At 23.1% G+C, this 16607-nt stretch overlaps 2 protein-coding genes across 12 annotated transcripts in view; one reads left to right on the top strand and one right to left on the bottom strand.

The window, feature by feature from the left end:
* The first annotated feature begins 2248 nt into the window (after positions 1 to 2248).
* Positions 2249 to 4779, top strand: LOC127277464 (actin-binding Rho-activating protein-like). Of its 2 annotated transcripts, none has more exons than XM_051298611.1 (4): positions 2249 to 2556; positions 3554 to 3684; positions 4064 to 4313; positions 4380 to 4779. In XM_051298611.1, the coding sequence occupies exons 1-4, from the start codon at positions 2548 to 2550 to the stop codon at positions 4485 to 4487; spliced, it is 498 nt and encodes a 165-aa protein (XP_051154568.1). In that variant the 5' UTR covers positions 2249 to 2547; the 3' UTR covers positions 4488 to 4779. The 2 variants fall into 2 exon arrangements, with proteins under 2 accessions (XP_051154568.1, XP_051154557.1); XM_051298600.1 differs by having other exon boundaries at positions 2253 to 2565.
* Positions 4780 to 5571: 792 nt separating this feature from the next.
* Positions 5572 to 16607, bottom strand: part of LOC127277400 (agrin-like) — a 260690-nt gene continuing 249654 nt past the window's right edge. For 9 of the 10 annotated variants that reach the window (XM_051298541.1, XM_051298515.1, XM_051298526.1 and 6 more), the window contains 11 exons: positions 15914 to 16108; positions 15124 to 15297; positions 14509 to 14848; positions 14193 to 14420; positions 11228 to 11877; positions 9894 to 10305; positions 9561 to 9814; positions 9381 to 9477; positions 9162 to 9269; positions 8725 to 8899; positions 5572 to 7810 (listed from right to left, as the gene is read on the bottom strand). In XM_051298541.1, coding sequence (XP_051154498.1) covers positions 7553 to 7810; positions 8725 to 8899; positions 9162 to 9269; positions 9381 to 9477; positions 9561 to 9814; positions 9894 to 10305; positions 11228 to 11877; positions 14193 to 14420; positions 14509 to 14848; positions 15124 to 15297; positions 15914 to 16108 — 2891 coding nt within the window. In that variant the 3' untranslated portion in view covers positions 5572 to 7552. The remainder of the gene's footprint in view (positions 7811 to 8724; positions 8900 to 9161; positions 9270 to 9380; positions 9478 to 9560; positions 9815 to 9893; positions 10306 to 11227; positions 11878 to 14192; positions 14421 to 14508; positions 14849 to 15123; positions 15298 to 15913; positions 16109 to 16607) is intronic. The other variant, XM_051298522.1, reaches the window with a different exon arrangement.

The following is a 16607-nucleotide window of genomic DNA, read 5'->3' as shown; positions in this document are numbered from 1 at the left end:
AGTTCAAAGGGTCTGAATAATTTAAGTAGAAGAAAAGTCGTTGACATTATTAGTTGCTTTGTTGAAATACAATGTTCACCACAGTTTGATATTTTGGCACAATATCTAAGGAATGTTAGTCATAAGTGAAAATGTTTTATATATATATATATATGTGTGTAAATAACCGGATGTCAATTTGGAACAATGCCATTATTATATACTTGATTGATTTACATATTTTTCGATTAGGAAAATTTTTGAAACTATAGTTATTGTTAATTTTTTTTACCTGGCTTTTTCAATTAAAAAAAAAAAAAACGTCTTGTAAAATATATTTCATTCAAATTATTTTATTTAATTATTTGATAAAATAAAAAACCAATTTTTTTTTTTTAATTTAAAAATAATAAAAATAATAAACAAAAAACAATATTAATAAAATTAATAAATAATATAATAAAATAATACAAAAATAATAATAATAATAATTCTTTTTCTTTTGCCTCGTGCGGCTGTGTTGTGAAAATTGAGTCAGGTTCAAAAACCTTAAATGATTCATTTACGTTGGTTTTTGTTTCTATTTTTTTTTTTTTTTTTTTTTGATCAATTTTATTATCTAAAAATCAGGAATTTTATTGGGTTTAAAAGGAGGTAATTTTTATGAGGAATTTTTTTTTTATTTTCCAAAATATAGAATAAAAATATTTTTCTTTTTTTTTCCAATTTTTTACATAGTGTATCTGTGTTCTATTCATCATGACTCATTTTTTGATTGCACACACTTTTCGTCTATTTTTCGTGCCAAAATTTGAATTTGTTGCGCACTTCTTTAAACCAGATAATCGACATTTTGTCTTCTTTATTATTTCCTTTTCATTCTTTTGTTAATTAAACCGTAAAATTGTATTTGTTAGCAAATAAAAATTTATTATTCCTTCAGCAAATTAAAAAAAAAAAAGTAAAAAATATTGTTTCTTGTTTAAATAATGGAAGAAACTTTTCTTTTTATTTTCTTAAAAATAGGAAAAAAAAATTTATTTAAAATTAGAGTACAGGAAGTGCTATATATAATAGAAGAAGTTCACAAAACTCGTCAAGGTTTTTTAAATATTGTCATCCGATGACGTTTATATAAAACGGAATGAGAGAGAGAGATAAAAAAAAGAAGTAAACAACCACCGCTTTTCTTTGAATATGAATTATCCACAAGTTAATTTTAGCCTGAGTATGTATATTAAAATAGTTTTCGAATGAGAATGCTTTTAAAGAATGTCGAATTACTATTATAGTGAGTTTTGTTGCCCACGCTTTCAATGACGTCTGTTTCATTCAAGCACACGCGACGCAAAACTGATCTAATTTCGTACTTCCGTCAGACATTTAGGCTTTTTTAACATGCCATTCGTCATTGGAATCTCGCCTTTTATGGTTTCGTTAAAAATATAGTAAAAAAAAATTCAAATCTTCATTTAAAAAAAAAAAAAATTGAAATTTCATTTCATTCACCAATTTTTCAAATTTAAAAACAACAAATATAGTAGAAAAAAAAAAGTTTAAAAAAAAAAAATCTCCACTAATACGCAGTTATTATATTCTAAATTGTTGTCGCGTGCGATATTTTCAAAAACTGGCAAAAGTCATGTACTAAGTGTCAGAAATTTGTAAAAAGCTTGCCAAATTCTATAATTTTCCACTTGTTATTTGTTTGTTTTCAAATCAATCATAATACAATTTTTAATCTAATTATATATTTATTAATTGTAATTTTTTTTTTTAAATTTCCTTACTTAAAATTAAATTAACCAAAAAGAAAAAGAAGAAATTTAAAATCGGTTTTTATATTTTTATTTTAATTGAAAAAATTTGGCGGAAGTTAATTTCTATATATATATATATATATATATATATGTAAATGAAATAATTTTTATTTTAATTATAAATAAATTGTAATTTCATTTTTTAACAACGTATTTCTTTGTATACTTATTAAATTAAAATGAAAGAAAAAAAATAAAGTTTTTGTATATTTGTTAAAAATTTGCAGAAAAAAATTTGTCGGAAGTAAATTTCTTATATATGAATGAATAATTTTTCCTTTTTTAAAAACAAAACGTCGTAATGAAATGAATTATTTTTTAAAAGAGCGCGCGTCGTTTTGTTGGCATTATGTCAAAAATAGACAGATATTAGTTTGAGAGGACAAAAAAAAAAAAAACGAGAAGCTTTTATAGAGGATGCAAATAATTTAATGTGCGGGACGAGCTAAAATTTCTGGTGGGAGCTTTTTGACGTCGTTTGCCGAGAGCGTCTTATATAAAGAAGCTTGGCGTCGCGGCGCTGTATTTATTCACTCCGTGTGCCTTCTCTTAGTATATAATTATAAAACAATTCGCGTTCAAGTGAATTCAACATATCAAATAGTCAATGCTGATCAACTAGAAAAATAATTTATTTAAAAAAAAAAAAAAAACAGTGACAGTATTACTTCATTTTTTTTTTTTACACTCATTGTACCTGTTAATTGTTGTTTATTTGTTGTTGTGTTTTTTTAATAATTGAAGAAAAATGTCTGAGGTGATTGTTGTGAGTATCATATTTTGTGAATTTTTTTATTTTATTATTTATTTAGAATATTTTATAAAAAATCATTCATATTTGAGTTGTTGTTTTTTTTTTGCATGTTTTTCTTCATTAATATTTTCCCCAAAAAAATGTAAAATAGAAAAAAATTTTTTTCTTAATTAAAATTAAACAAGTTTTCTTGGTCTCGATGTTTTATATTGTATATATATATATATTTCTAAACAAGGAAATAATTGAACATGACAGGCATGAATGTACTTCATGAAATATAGATAAAAAAAAAAAAAATTGTCAATGTGCCATCGAAATCTCTTTTATGGTCAGGGCCAATCTTCTAGAGTTGATAAATTGGATCTTGTCCAAAATTCCATTTCAAAATCTTTAAGATAGAAGAAAATATTTAATACTATTTTTCATGTTATATGGATGAAAATTTATATGTCTGTGTGTGTGAAGAATTTCGTTTTGAAGTTGATTTCTTATATAATGACACGTGTACAATTTATTCATTTTTAAAAAATTTAAATTAAAACAATTTTTATTTTACAATATACAATATAATAATTATATAATAATAATAATATTAATAATAATATTAATAATAATAATAATAATAATAATAATAATAATAATAATAATAATAATAATAATAATAATAATAAATATCTTAAATAATATATTGAAGATAAAATTTTGTTCACTTACATTGATGAACATCGAGCTAAGAAACCTGTCAAGTGCAACTAAAGTCGTTTCAATTGCATTTAGTATTTTCGCATGTTTCACACATGTTATGTTAAAAAGTACAAAAAAAAAAAAAAACAAACTATTTCTGATAATGTGGAAAATAAATAAAATTTTATCAAAAATTGTGAAATTAATAATTTATAATTAATTTATTTATTTATTAAATAATAAATTAATAATTTATAATATAATAAATAAGGGATTTATAATTAATTCAGTAATTTTTTTATTTTTTATTCAGGAATCTTTGGGAGAAAAAGTGGCAATGTTTAATCAACATGCAAGTAAACATGAAAGTAGTCAAGCAAAAAATCCCTTTACTTCAGGTTTAAATCTTGCAAAACCAACATTTTCAAAAGAAGAATATGGCAGGTAATAAATAATTTTTATTAATTAATTTTTCTAAAAATTATTACTAAAAAAAAAAATTGATTTTCTAATTTTTCACAGAAAATTAAAAGGTATTAAAATAAGTTGCAACGCTTATTATTTTAATCGAATTTTGCTTATTTTAATACCAAAATGGATTAAAATAATAAACGTTGCAGATTATTTTAATGCCTTTTAATTTTCTGTGTTAATATGTTTTCTTAAAAGTATCAATTTGATACCAAATTGAATTAAATTGATCCCAATATTTGGATTAAATTGTGTTTTGATTCAAATATTGAGATCAATTTCGTTGCAATTTGATACTATCAAAATAACAATTTATAATAAAAAATTATAATTATTTTTTTTTTTTATATAGACCAGTTGCTGGATCTCTTTCGGATATACGAGGTCGTAAAGCATCAGCTCATATTTATAAAGAAATTTTGGAATTATGTGAAATTATAAATCACGATGGAACACCATGTCGAGATCATCCTGATGTAATAGCAATAACATTTGGTGATCTCTTCAATATTTATACATATGTCAATGATAAAGTTGTTGGACTATTGTTGAGGGCCCGAAAACAAAAACTCGTTGAATTCGAAGGCGAATGTTTGTTCCAGGTAAAAAAAAAAAATTTCAAAACTTGTCGAAAATTAAATTATAATTTGAATTTCTTTATTTTTTAGAGAAGAGACGATAATGTACCTATTTTTCTAATCAAACCAATCAAGGAAATTCGAGAAATTTTCCGCCAAAGGTTGGAGGAAATGGCGAAAGAAGTGCCAAAAAGTTAATGAAGGCTTCATAATAAAAAAAAAAAGAAGAAGAAATAAATAAATTTAAAAATCTTTTATGACAAAAGAAGAAGGGACAAAATAACGTCGAAGAACGTTTATTTATTTTTTTTTATATAATAAAGAAAATAGAATGAGTGAAATAGAATGAAAGTATGAAAATGTGTAAATATTTATATGAAAAATCAATTGATATACATGTGATATAGAATTTTAGTTTGAATATAAGAAGATGGTTTTATAAAATTTAAGATTACGAAAATTAATAAAGACAAAAAAGATTATCGCACAATTTTTTATGTATTTGCTTTTTAATATTTACAATGCGCGCGGCTTATTCGTTTTTTTTTTTTTGCACAGCAGCAGGTGTTAATTTTCAGACTTAAGAATTAATATAATATATATATATGTATATTTCACAGTGTTTGCATTCGATGATAAGAAATAATTAGTCTTAGAAGAAAAATGTAAAATTCAATTTTTCAAAAGTGCAAACTTTTTTTTTCATACTCTCTAAATTTGAATTAGTAAAAATGTTTACTAATTTGAATTAGTGACTCACTTTTTTCTTCTCATTTAGTAAAATTTTACTAATTATTAGTAACTTTTACTAACAATTAGTAAAATTTTACTAATTATTGGTAACTTTTACTAACAATTAGTAAAATTTAACTAATTCAGAAGCAAAAAGTGAGTCACTAATTCCAATTAGTAAACATTTTTACTAATTCAGATTTAGAGAGTAACGATAGAATTTTACATTATGGCAGTATTGTATAATTTTTCAATTTTTTTTTTTTTTTTAGAATAAAAATAAAAAACCATTTTTGTTTTTAATTTGTAATTTTACAAAAATTTTTTTTGCCTTCTATTTTGAATTTTAATAATATCACGAGACATTTGTTTAAATTTAATATAACGTAGTCGTAGTTTTCTCTCTTATTTTTCTTATAAGTTGAAATATAAGTCTTTCGAATGAGTAAAGAATTGGTCATTTAGATGTAAATGATATGCATTGTTTACAAGAAGAGAGAGAGATATGGTTCAAAAAGGATAACAATTGGCAGGATATGTGTGTTGAGAATTTTTTTTTTTTTTTTTTTTTTTTTAATACAAACACCGTAAATTTCCCTAAACTTTTTACAAAGCTATTTCCTGCTCATTCAAAAAAAACAAACATATTTCACACACACACACACAATTTATCGCTTTACTAATAACTTAGCAATTATCGTAATTATTTATTTGCAATCAATGAGATTTTTAATCTCAATAGGCTTTTTTTATATATATATATAAATATGTATGTCTTAAAAATTGCTGATTATGCCTTGGGGTTTCTAAAATTTTTTTTTTATCAATTAATCGTTGACCGATATAAATAGACCTAAATTTTTATTTTATGCAAAAATTATCAAAAAATGAATTTTAGAATTTTCTTAGAATAGAACCCTTGCGAATCCTTATATATATATATTAATTTTTCGAATAAAAAAAAATTTTTTTTTTCCTTTATTCAAAAATAAAAATAAGTTCTGAAAGTAAAATATTATTAGGGTTTTAATTTGTGCGCCTATGTAAATATCACAGACTTAAATAACTGATATGTATACGAAAATTCGGATTAATTTTTTTTTTTTATTTCAACTTATTCTAATTCGTTTTTTTTTTCATAGCTAAAAAGAAGAAATGTCTAAATATAAATGATATTTTGACAATTTGATTGTCAGTCACAATAATAATAGAATCCCTATATAATATTTTTATTTCAAAACCACAATTATCAATGTAAAAATGATTTTTCAAAAAAAAAAAAAATTAATGGATTTAAAAAATGCTTTGAGCAATTAACAGGGAGACTAAGAATTTTTTTTTCTTAATTTAAAAATTAATAAAATCAGTCGATGTGATGAAAAAAAAAAATAAATCGTTGTAGGGAATTTATATGTATATATGTATATATGAGTTATGATGACTTAGTTAAATTGAATGATTATTAGAAGCTGTCGATAGTAAATTGTCACTGAAGCTAAAATATTTACAAAATCTCCATACACATATGACAAATATACAGATTTACTTCCTCATGATTTTTTTCCGCACATATTTTTTTTTTTTTTTTACCTAAATCCCTAATGCATAATTGTTAATCTCTTTTTTAAAGCATATAACATGTGTACGATTTTTTTTTCCTATTTAGAGGTGTCCATTTTATGGAATGTAATATAGCTACACCGCCTACGTTTTTTTTTTTTTTTTTTTTTTTTTTTATTTTTAAGTATAAACTATTATTTTTTTGTCGATCTTTTTATAAAAAGCCTTCGCCTACCTTAAACAATGTGGTTTCTACTGGCATAAATCAACAGTCATTTTAAAATACATATTTCTATCTAAGGAATCCACAGTGATAAATCTCTCTACTGAACACTCAAACATAACACTGATTAAGATTTTTTTTTTTTTTCATTCGCATTAGTCAGTCTTGGCATCTTAACGTTTAGTGCGTCAGCAGCTTAAAGTATCTTGCACTTTTTTTTTCATTTCGTTTTTCTGCCGACTAATTGTACGTATACTTTTTTTTTTATTTTAATTTGTATATCGCTTTATATATATATAGTTACACATATTTTATAAATGTATTTATACTTATTATTTATAATTTGTGCTTATTATAATTTAATACTCGTTTTTTTTTACTCATATCTAGATATTTATATTTCACTATTTTGTATATATAATTTAAATATTTATATATATATATATTTTTTCTTTTAAACATTCAAGAATGTTATTTTTTTTTCTCTTAAAAATATATTATTGTCCTTGGATGAAAACGTAGCACTTGAACTCGTTCTCAATCTCAATAAATTGTTATATATAGGGCTACCACAGGCACAGTCGATCGATTATTATCAGACTTATTACAATTGAGAACGACTTGGAGAAATTTTTATATAAAGGTCGTGATGAACATTTGGTTTTTTTTTTTAATAATACTTTCTTGTTGATTATTTTATAAAATAAAAAATCAACAATAATAATTTTCATTTTTTTTTTTTTCACTATCATACGTCATTGTCGTGGCAAAATTCAATTTTTCGCCTCGTTAGAGGAATTCTTCTTTTATCAGCAACAAAGTCCGTGATACAACCTTTAATCCCATGAAAACCGGGTTTACCTCCTATAAATAATTTTCCATTTGTCATTAAAATTGTTGTTTCCGTTGACATTTTCACTGGTGTCTCGTCATCAATTTGTATTATTGTTGCTTTTCGTCTTCGTGACGCTCGAATATGATGAAATAAGCCGTCGTCAATTTTTTCCTGTTCAAAAAAAAAAAAAAGAAAAAAAGAAAATAGATTTGAGAAATTAATCTTTAAGGTCCGAGATCTTTTTTTTAAATAAGGCAAATAAAACGAAAACATTCGGACAAAGAATAAAAAATTTTTTAATTTACTCCAAAGTTTCGAAATCGAAATGATTTCCACTTCAGGGAGTGTATAAAAAATATACTAAACCAAATAAAATACAATACAAATAAAAAATAAAAAATAAAAAATAAAAAACAATAAGTTAATAAATAAATTAAAATAAGTTATAATTATAAATCTTACCAAAACAATAAGTCAAAAACACGAAGACATATTATACCCTGAACAAAGGAGTAGAGTCTGGAGTCAGAAATTTATAATTAAAATTAAAATTGAGAAATAATAATAAAAATTAAAATTTTTGTTTTTTAATTTATCTTATTTATTCTATACTGTTTTTATTTTATTTTATTGTTTTTTTTTTGGATAATTCTATTAAGAATTCTATTTGTTTCAATTCAATTATTTATTAATTTTAATTTTTATTATTATTTCTCAATTTTAATTTTAATTATAAATTTCTGACTTCAGACTCTACTCCTTTGTTTAGGGTATAATATGTCTTCGTGTTTTTGACTTATTGTTTTAGTAAGATTTATAATTATAACTTATTTTTATTTATTTATTAACTTATTTTTTTCTATTTTTTATTTTTTATTTTTTATTTATATTGTATTTTATTTGGTTTAGTATTTTTTTTACAGACTCCCTGAAGAGGAAATCATTTCGATTTCGAAACGTTGGAGTAAATTAAAAATTTTTTATTCTTTGTCCGAATGTTTTCGTTTTATTTGCCTTATTTAAAAATAGATTTTTTGTTTAAAAAAAATTAAAAAAAAAAATATATATATATTAAAACAACTTACTCTGCTGGTTAGGGAAATTTCCTCGTGTTTTGTTTTATAGGAAAGAACAACGTAACCACCATGTAATGATAATGTTAAAAATTCAATTTTTCCTCTTCCGATCCAAGCGATAAGGCCCTCGTGATGCGTTGTTCTTACACGTAATTCGAATTTATTTGACTGTTGTCCTCTTCGTCTAAAAAAAAAACCGTTTTTTTTTTTTATTTTTGAATTTATTATTTATTATTCTTATAATAAATTAGTAAGTAATTAATAGTAATTAATAATAAGGAATTAAAGAGAAAAAAAATTATTTTATTGAAATAATCGTCTGTTAATAAATAATTAGCTGAAGCAAATAATGAAATAAATTTTTTTTTTCAGCGTAGTTAGTTTTTTTTTCAGTTAAATTAGTATGATTTCAAAAAAAAATAGAAATTAGAAAATTTAAAGCTTACTCTATATAGTCATAATTGCCATATTCATAGTCGACATCTTCCTCTAAGTCATAATCGGAATAGGAATCATCGATATATTCCCCAATTGTTATATTAGTAGAATTAGCACTGATTAGAAGAGGAATTAGTTTTTCTTATAATATTAGAAAGAATGTAGGAAAATTAATTTTTTTTTTTGTTAATATTGTAATAGTTTGTTGGGAAAAATAATAAAATTACCTTCTTCCAAAACGATGTTTAAATTGTAGAAAATTTTCTCCATTAAAACGAACAGGTCGTTCAATATTTTCTCCACCGGTTATATCGTAACCCATTACTAAAAAGAAGAAAAAAAATTGTAAAATTTTAATCAAAAATATAAATTTTAAATAAATATTTTAAATTTTGGAAAATACTTACAAAATTCACAATGTAATCCATTGTAACCGTTTGCACATTTACAGAGATAGCTATTTAAAAGTGGCAAACAAACACCACCATTGTAACAAGGATTATTATTTTTAGGACAAGGAAGACCATTATAAATTTCTGTATTATGTTGAGTGATATTAACAGCAAGATTTTGATATGTTTTTCCATTTATCATTAATCGTTGAATTGCACCTTGAAGTCCAATGTGTGCACCTGAAAGTCGATGAATCTCTTGCCAACGTCTAAAAAGGAAATTTTTTTTTTAAAAATTTTATTTTTGAAAATTTAAAAAAAAAACAACAATTTTGACAAAATACTTACTTGACACCACCAACGAAGAGCGATGTCTCGAGATTTAATTCAGTTAGAGGACTTCCGGATAATCCTCGCGCAAGTGTTCCATCATCCAATTGTAATAAACCCTCACGTCCAAGTCTACTAATTCTCACACAATGCCAAGAACTAAGTGAAACAATATCAGGCGATGTTATATTTGCAATTCCACTGCCAAGATTAAATCTAAATTCCAATTTTCCATTAACTAAATTTAAACTAATAAAATCGCCACGTCCATTATTTAATTGGCCATTATAAAGAAGAAGGCCATCATTTGCCTCAGTTAAAAACCAAAGTTCTATTGAAAATGCTTTTGCAACACCATCCAAACAAGGTAATTCCAAAAATCCATCGCCTTTCATTTCAGGAATATGAAATTCTGTTAATTCTGCATCCACTGTAAAAAAAAAAACAATAACAAATAATTGCAATTAATTTTTTTTTCTATAGAAAAATTATTAATTATAATTTTTAAAATTTTCATTTTTCTAATTAGCATTTAGAATTTCTTTTTAATATACGAATTTTTACTTAACAAAATTTTTTACCTACAGAATTTTTATTTTTTTAATAATTTAATTTCCAAATTCACTGAATTTTAATTTGTATAAATAAAAATTCAGATAAAAATTGAATGAATTTGAATTTTTGTCATTTTAAAAAATTGAATTAACATAAAATTCGTTTGAATGAGAAATTTGGACAAATGAAAATTCCATCAATGAAAAATTTTGCACAAACAAAAATTTCGTGACAAAAATTTCGTTAAATAAAAATTCGTATAAAAAGAAATTCTAATTCGAAAAAAAAATGGAAAATTCGTCTAAAAAATAATCACTCAGAAGAAAGATATGTTTGAATCAAATGTACCATTTTTTTATATTTACCCAATTTTTTTGGTTACACGTAAAAAAATCTTCATCTGTAAAAGCGATAAGTTTCTTTGGAACAGCGATATATTTCTCTAGAATAGAGAAAACTTTCGCTGTTTTAGAGAAACATATCGCTGATTTAGGTGAAGATTTTTTTCCTTGTAGTTCAAACCAAAATTTGTTTAATTCAAATAAATATTTATTTGATCTAAAATAACTGTCGGGTTTATTTTAATAAATTTTTTGAACAAAGAAAAAAATTGAGCTAAATAAACGTTTGGTTTATGCAACAAAATGTTTAGTTAACTGTATATCAATGCAATTATTTTGTTGATTTAACCAAAATTTGAAACGAATTTTTTTCTGAGTGATATTAATTTCTAATAAAAAAAAAATACAAATTATTCGATTTTTCATTTATCAAAAAAAAAAATTCTTATCACTTACAAATTTCACAATGTTCACCAGTTCTTCCAGGTGGACATTTACAGACATAACCACCTTGTGGTAAAATATCACAAGTTGCACCATGTTGACATGGTTCACCCATACATGGATCTAATGATTGTTCACAATTTTTCCCAGTATATTCAGGTGGACATATACATGTATATTCAGGTGGTTCATATTTAGAAACAGCATAATTTTCATGTTCATAATTATTAAAATCAATATCAAAATCATAATCACAATTGGATGATGAACATTTTTTTTTCACACTTTTTTTCATTCTTCTCTCATCTAATTGTGTACAATGTATACCTTTGCATTTTATTATATTCATATTATTATTATTATGATTATTATTATTATTATTATTATTATTGTTGATGTCACTTTTTCTCTTGCCTTTAGTACGTTTATCATGATTTTCACATTCTTGATTGTCACATAAATCCTCTTCAAATATTGGTTGGCATGTTGCACCATTTTGACATGGTAGATTTGCACATGCATTATCTTCACATTCTTTAATGCGATATGTTTCAAGAATATCATTATCGTGACCAATATAAAGATCAATTGGTATTTTATTGATTTTCAATTTACGAATGCACCCAAGGAATCCATGATTTGTTCCAATGTTTTCGTAAACTCTGAAAGAAGAAAAAATAAATTCATAAATTTTGTTATTTATTAATTTAATTATTATTTAAATTTATTTATTAATGTAATTTAATTAGAAATATTTAAAAAATGAAACAAGTAGTAAGATCAATTTTAGTCAGACAGGTTTCAATTCTTCCTGACTGGGAAATTTTTTTTTTTTTTATCTATTTAACTATTTAATTATTGAAATATTTACTTATTTAAATTATTATTTATTTAAATAGTATTTCTTTTAATAGAATTTTTTCTCTCAGAAAATAAGTAGTAAAAGTTGTTTTTAGTCTGACATTTACCGAAAAAATTAGATTTTAATAAAATTTTGTACTTTTTTCTCAGTAGTATACGTAAATATTTAATCCGACTTGCTAAATTTTGTATAATGCAATTTTGCAGACTGCAATTTTTGTTATTTTTTTAGTAGTGTAAGTAAATGTTTTGTCAGACTTTTTAATTTTTATAATATTTTCAGTAGTACAAATCAAGTTTAGTCAGACATCGTTGCAGTAATAATTACAGTAAAAAAGTAAATATTTATTCATATTTAATTTTTTTTGCAATTTTATCAGTAGTAAAACGCAAAATTTAGTCACACTTTTTAATTTTTGAAATTTTATCAGTAGTACAAGTCAATATTGAGTAGGACCTGAAATTTTTTTATTAATAATATTAATATTAATATTAATAATTTTTTCCAACAGTACAAATAAATGTTTAGTCAAATTTTTTATTCTTGTAATTTTTCAGTAGTATAAACCTAGTTTAGTCAGACATTGTTGCAGTATTAATTACAGCAAAAAAGTAAATATTTATTCATATTAAATTTTTTTTTAATTTTTATCATTATTAAAAATTTTTTAAATCAATATTTAGTCAGATTTTTTTTACACATTTGTAATTTTTCCCGTAGTGCAAGTAAATGTTTGGTCAGACTTTTTAATTTTTGTAATATTTTCAGTAGTACAAATCTAGTTTAGTCAGACATTGTTGCAGTATTAATTACAGCAAAAAAGTAAATATTTATTCATATTTTTAATTTTTTTCTGCTATTTTTTCAGTGGTAAAAGTCAATATTTAGTCAGACTTTTTACAGTTTTGTAATTTTTTCAGTAGTACATCTCAATATTGAGTCGAAACGGTAAATTTTTCTAATTTTCTCAAATAGTACAAGTTTAGTCAGACGTTTTAATTATTTGTAATTATTTCAGTAGTATAAATCTACTTTAGTCGGACATAATTAAAAAATTTAAAAAATGAGTAGTAAAAATTTTTTAGTCAGTCAAATGAGTTTCTATTTTTTTAATTTATAGAAATCAGTAGTAAAAATCAATTTTAGTCAGAGATTTTAATTTTTTGCAATTATTTCAGTAATACAAATCCACTTTAGTAGGACATAATCACAAAATTAAAAAAATCAGTAGTAAAAATCGATTTAGTCAGACGTTTTAATTTTTTGCAATTACTTCAGTAGTACAATTCTACTTTAGTTGGACATAATTATAAAATTAAAAAAATCAGTAGTAAAAATGTTTTAGTCAGTCAAATGAGTTTCTATTTTTCTAATTTATTAAAATCAGTAGTAAAAATCGATTTAGTCAGACGTTTTAATTTTTTGCAATTATTTCAGTAGTACAAATCCACTTTAGTCGGACATAATCACAAAATTAAAAAAATCATTAGTAAAACTGTTTTAATCAGACAAATGAGTTTCTATTTTTTTAATTTATGGAAATCAGTAGTAAAAATCAATTTTAGTCAGACGTTTTAATTTTTTGCAATTATTTCAGTAGTACAAATCCACTTTAGTCGGACATAATCACAAAATTAAAAAAATCATTAGTAAAACTGTTTTAATCAGACAAATGAGTTTCTATTTTTTTAATTTATGGAAATCAGTAGTAAAAATCAATTTTAGTCAGACATATATTTTGAAATTGTTATTATTTAGATTATAGTAAAAAATAAATTCTAGTAGTTAATGTAAGTTTTAGTCAAACTTTGTGCATACTTGTAATTTGAGAATAAGTAGTAAAAATCAATTTTTGTCAGACATTTTAATTTTTTTCAATTATTTCAGTAGTACAAATCCACTTTAGTCGGACAAAATTAAAAAATTAAAAAAATCAGTAGTAAAACTGTTTTAGTCTGACTTTGTGAATTCTTGTTATTTGTGAATAAGTAGTAAAAATCAATTTTAGTCAGACATGGTGTTTTTTCTATATTTCTCAAAAATTATTAAATTTTTTGAGAAATTATGAAAAATTTCCTTCTGGAAATTAAAAAAAAAAAAACATAATTTACTAACTTTGTAAAATTTGTTGGAACATTTCCAATGTAACTATCATGATTTAAATCCAATGATTTTAACATTCCTTGACTTTGTCCCACAACATCTTCACCATCGTTAAATATTAAAACACCATCCTTATGATAACGTTTTGCAGCGACTCGATGAAATGTCTTCATTTCAACTTTCTCTTGTGATGTCAATATTACTGGTCCATTACCCAAATTATATTTAAATTGAATAAATCTGTGAAAAAAATTTTTTGAAAAATTTTTCTATATAATAATTTTTTTTTTTTATTAAATAATTTTTGATATTTTTTTTTTAAACTTACCCATCGACAATTGCAAGTGAAACATAATCACCGCTACCATCTGCTTTTTGTTGATTGTAGAGAATAATTCCATTTTCCGCGTATGTAATAAATTCAACTTCAATGTTAAATTTATGATAGGCCTTGAGTCGATTCATTCTTACATAACTTTTGCCATCAAATGATGGTATATCATAGTCGCGTCTGTTAATTTCCTCGTCACAAAGTAGACCCGTGTAGTTGGGTTTACAAATGCAAACAAAGGTGCCACTGGGAAGATCGATACAGGTCGAAGACATGTGACATGGATAAGATAAACATGCACGAAATTCTTCTGTCGACGTGACTGGAATGTAATTGGCTGAAAACAAATTTTCAAGTGATGTATTTTATTGTTTATGTATATACAGATCAAAAAACAAAAAGGAAAATCAAATTATAATATATAAAAATCAAACAAAAATTTTTTTCATTATTTTTTCACTCTTTTTTTTAAATTTTTCTTTTACTCTTTTTTACAAAAAAAAAAATTAATTTTTCCAAAGATCAGAAAAGCAAATTATAGAGAGAAAATAATAAAAAAAAAACAAAAATTTTTTATATTTCTTTTGAAAAAAAAAAAAAAATTAATTTTACCGAAGCATTCTTGTCTGTCACTCGTCTCAGAATATCCATTGGAACAAATACAACCACCTTTGAAGCATTCACTGTTCGCAATTGTACAATCTCTGTCATCGGAACAAATATCTCCTAACAAGGCGGTTATAACTCTTATTGTTGCTGGTGTTGGTCTATAAGATGCAGCTGCCCCTAGAATTTAATTTTCAATTTTATTTAAAAATTTTCCTTAAATTTTATTTCATTGGAAAAAAAAATTGATCACAGAAAATTATAAGGTATTAAAATAAGCTGTAACGCTTATCATTTTAATCCAATTTTGCTTATTTTAATACCAAAATGGATTAAAATAATCAAAATTGGATTAAAATAATAAGCGTTGCAGCTTATTTTAATGAAATTAATTTTCTGTGGATTTAAATTAAAAAACACAATAATTAGTTTACAATGATATTTTATTTTTATTAGTTACAAGACAATTAATTCAATGAGAACATATCAGTTTTTGTAATTGCTCTTCGATTTAAAATATTTTTTGCTTTTGATATAAATTTATATTTCTCTATATATTTTATGAAAAAAAAAATTTATTTGTATATTTTTTATTATATTATAATATTATACATTATAATATTATATATTAAATATTATATATTATAATATAATATATTATATATTATATATTATAATATTATTTATAATAAGACTATAAATTAAAATATATAATATATTAAAAAAAAAACATTTTTCGTAAAAGATATTTGTTCAAAAAGGCTTGAAAAAAAAAATTAAAAATAAATCAACTTACCCTGCTTTAAATTATTACGATCGATTGTAATCGTTTCTTGGTAAGCTCGATGAGTATAATATAATCGTGAATCTGGTTCAGGGACTAGAAGATGTCTTGTGGATTTCGATAATGGAGAAATGGCAGCTGCGGGTTGAGTAAATTGCACAGCTGTGTATCTCTTCACGGGAAAGTCCGTATTGACCGAGGGGTCATCTGAAAATTGTAAGGTACCTATTTTTCAAATTTGGACTTTTTATTTCAAACATAAAAATTATAATCAATTTTCGTTTAATTCATCATGTTTTACTATTTTGAATTTTATTATATTATTTATTTTTTTCTAAAAGTGTATTTTTATTAATATTTAATTCATAAAATAGAATTATTATAAAAATAATTATTTATAATGGATTTTTATAATTTTCATTTTCCCGATGTTTTTCATTATTTTTCTTCAATTATTTTTTAATAAAATAAATTATTAAAATATTATTATTAATTATTATTTAAAAAAATAAATAAAGTAAAAGAAAATAAATAAAATAATAATTATTTTTTATTATTAGACAATAATCAATTGATTTTAATATAAAAATTATAATGTAATCATTTAATTTAAAATCAAAAATCGGCTATTAAATGTAAAATTCACTGAAGAATGAAAACAACTTTCTACAGCTTTTAATGGATGAGAAGATTTGATTCTAATGAA

This window comes from Leptopilina boulardi, unplaced genomic scaffold (assembly GCF_019393585.1).
Source record: "Leptopilina boulardi isolate dan_hultmark-lab unplaced genomic scaffold, ZJU_Lbou_2.1 LbouV2_110, whole genome shotgun sequence".
NCBI classification, from domain to species: domain Eukaryota; kingdom Metazoa; phylum Arthropoda; class Insecta; order Hymenoptera; family Figitidae; genus Leptopilina; species Leptopilina boulardi.
The sequence above is the reverse complement of the archived record's forward strand: the minus strand, read 5'-3'. Positions and strand labels throughout refer to the sequence as shown.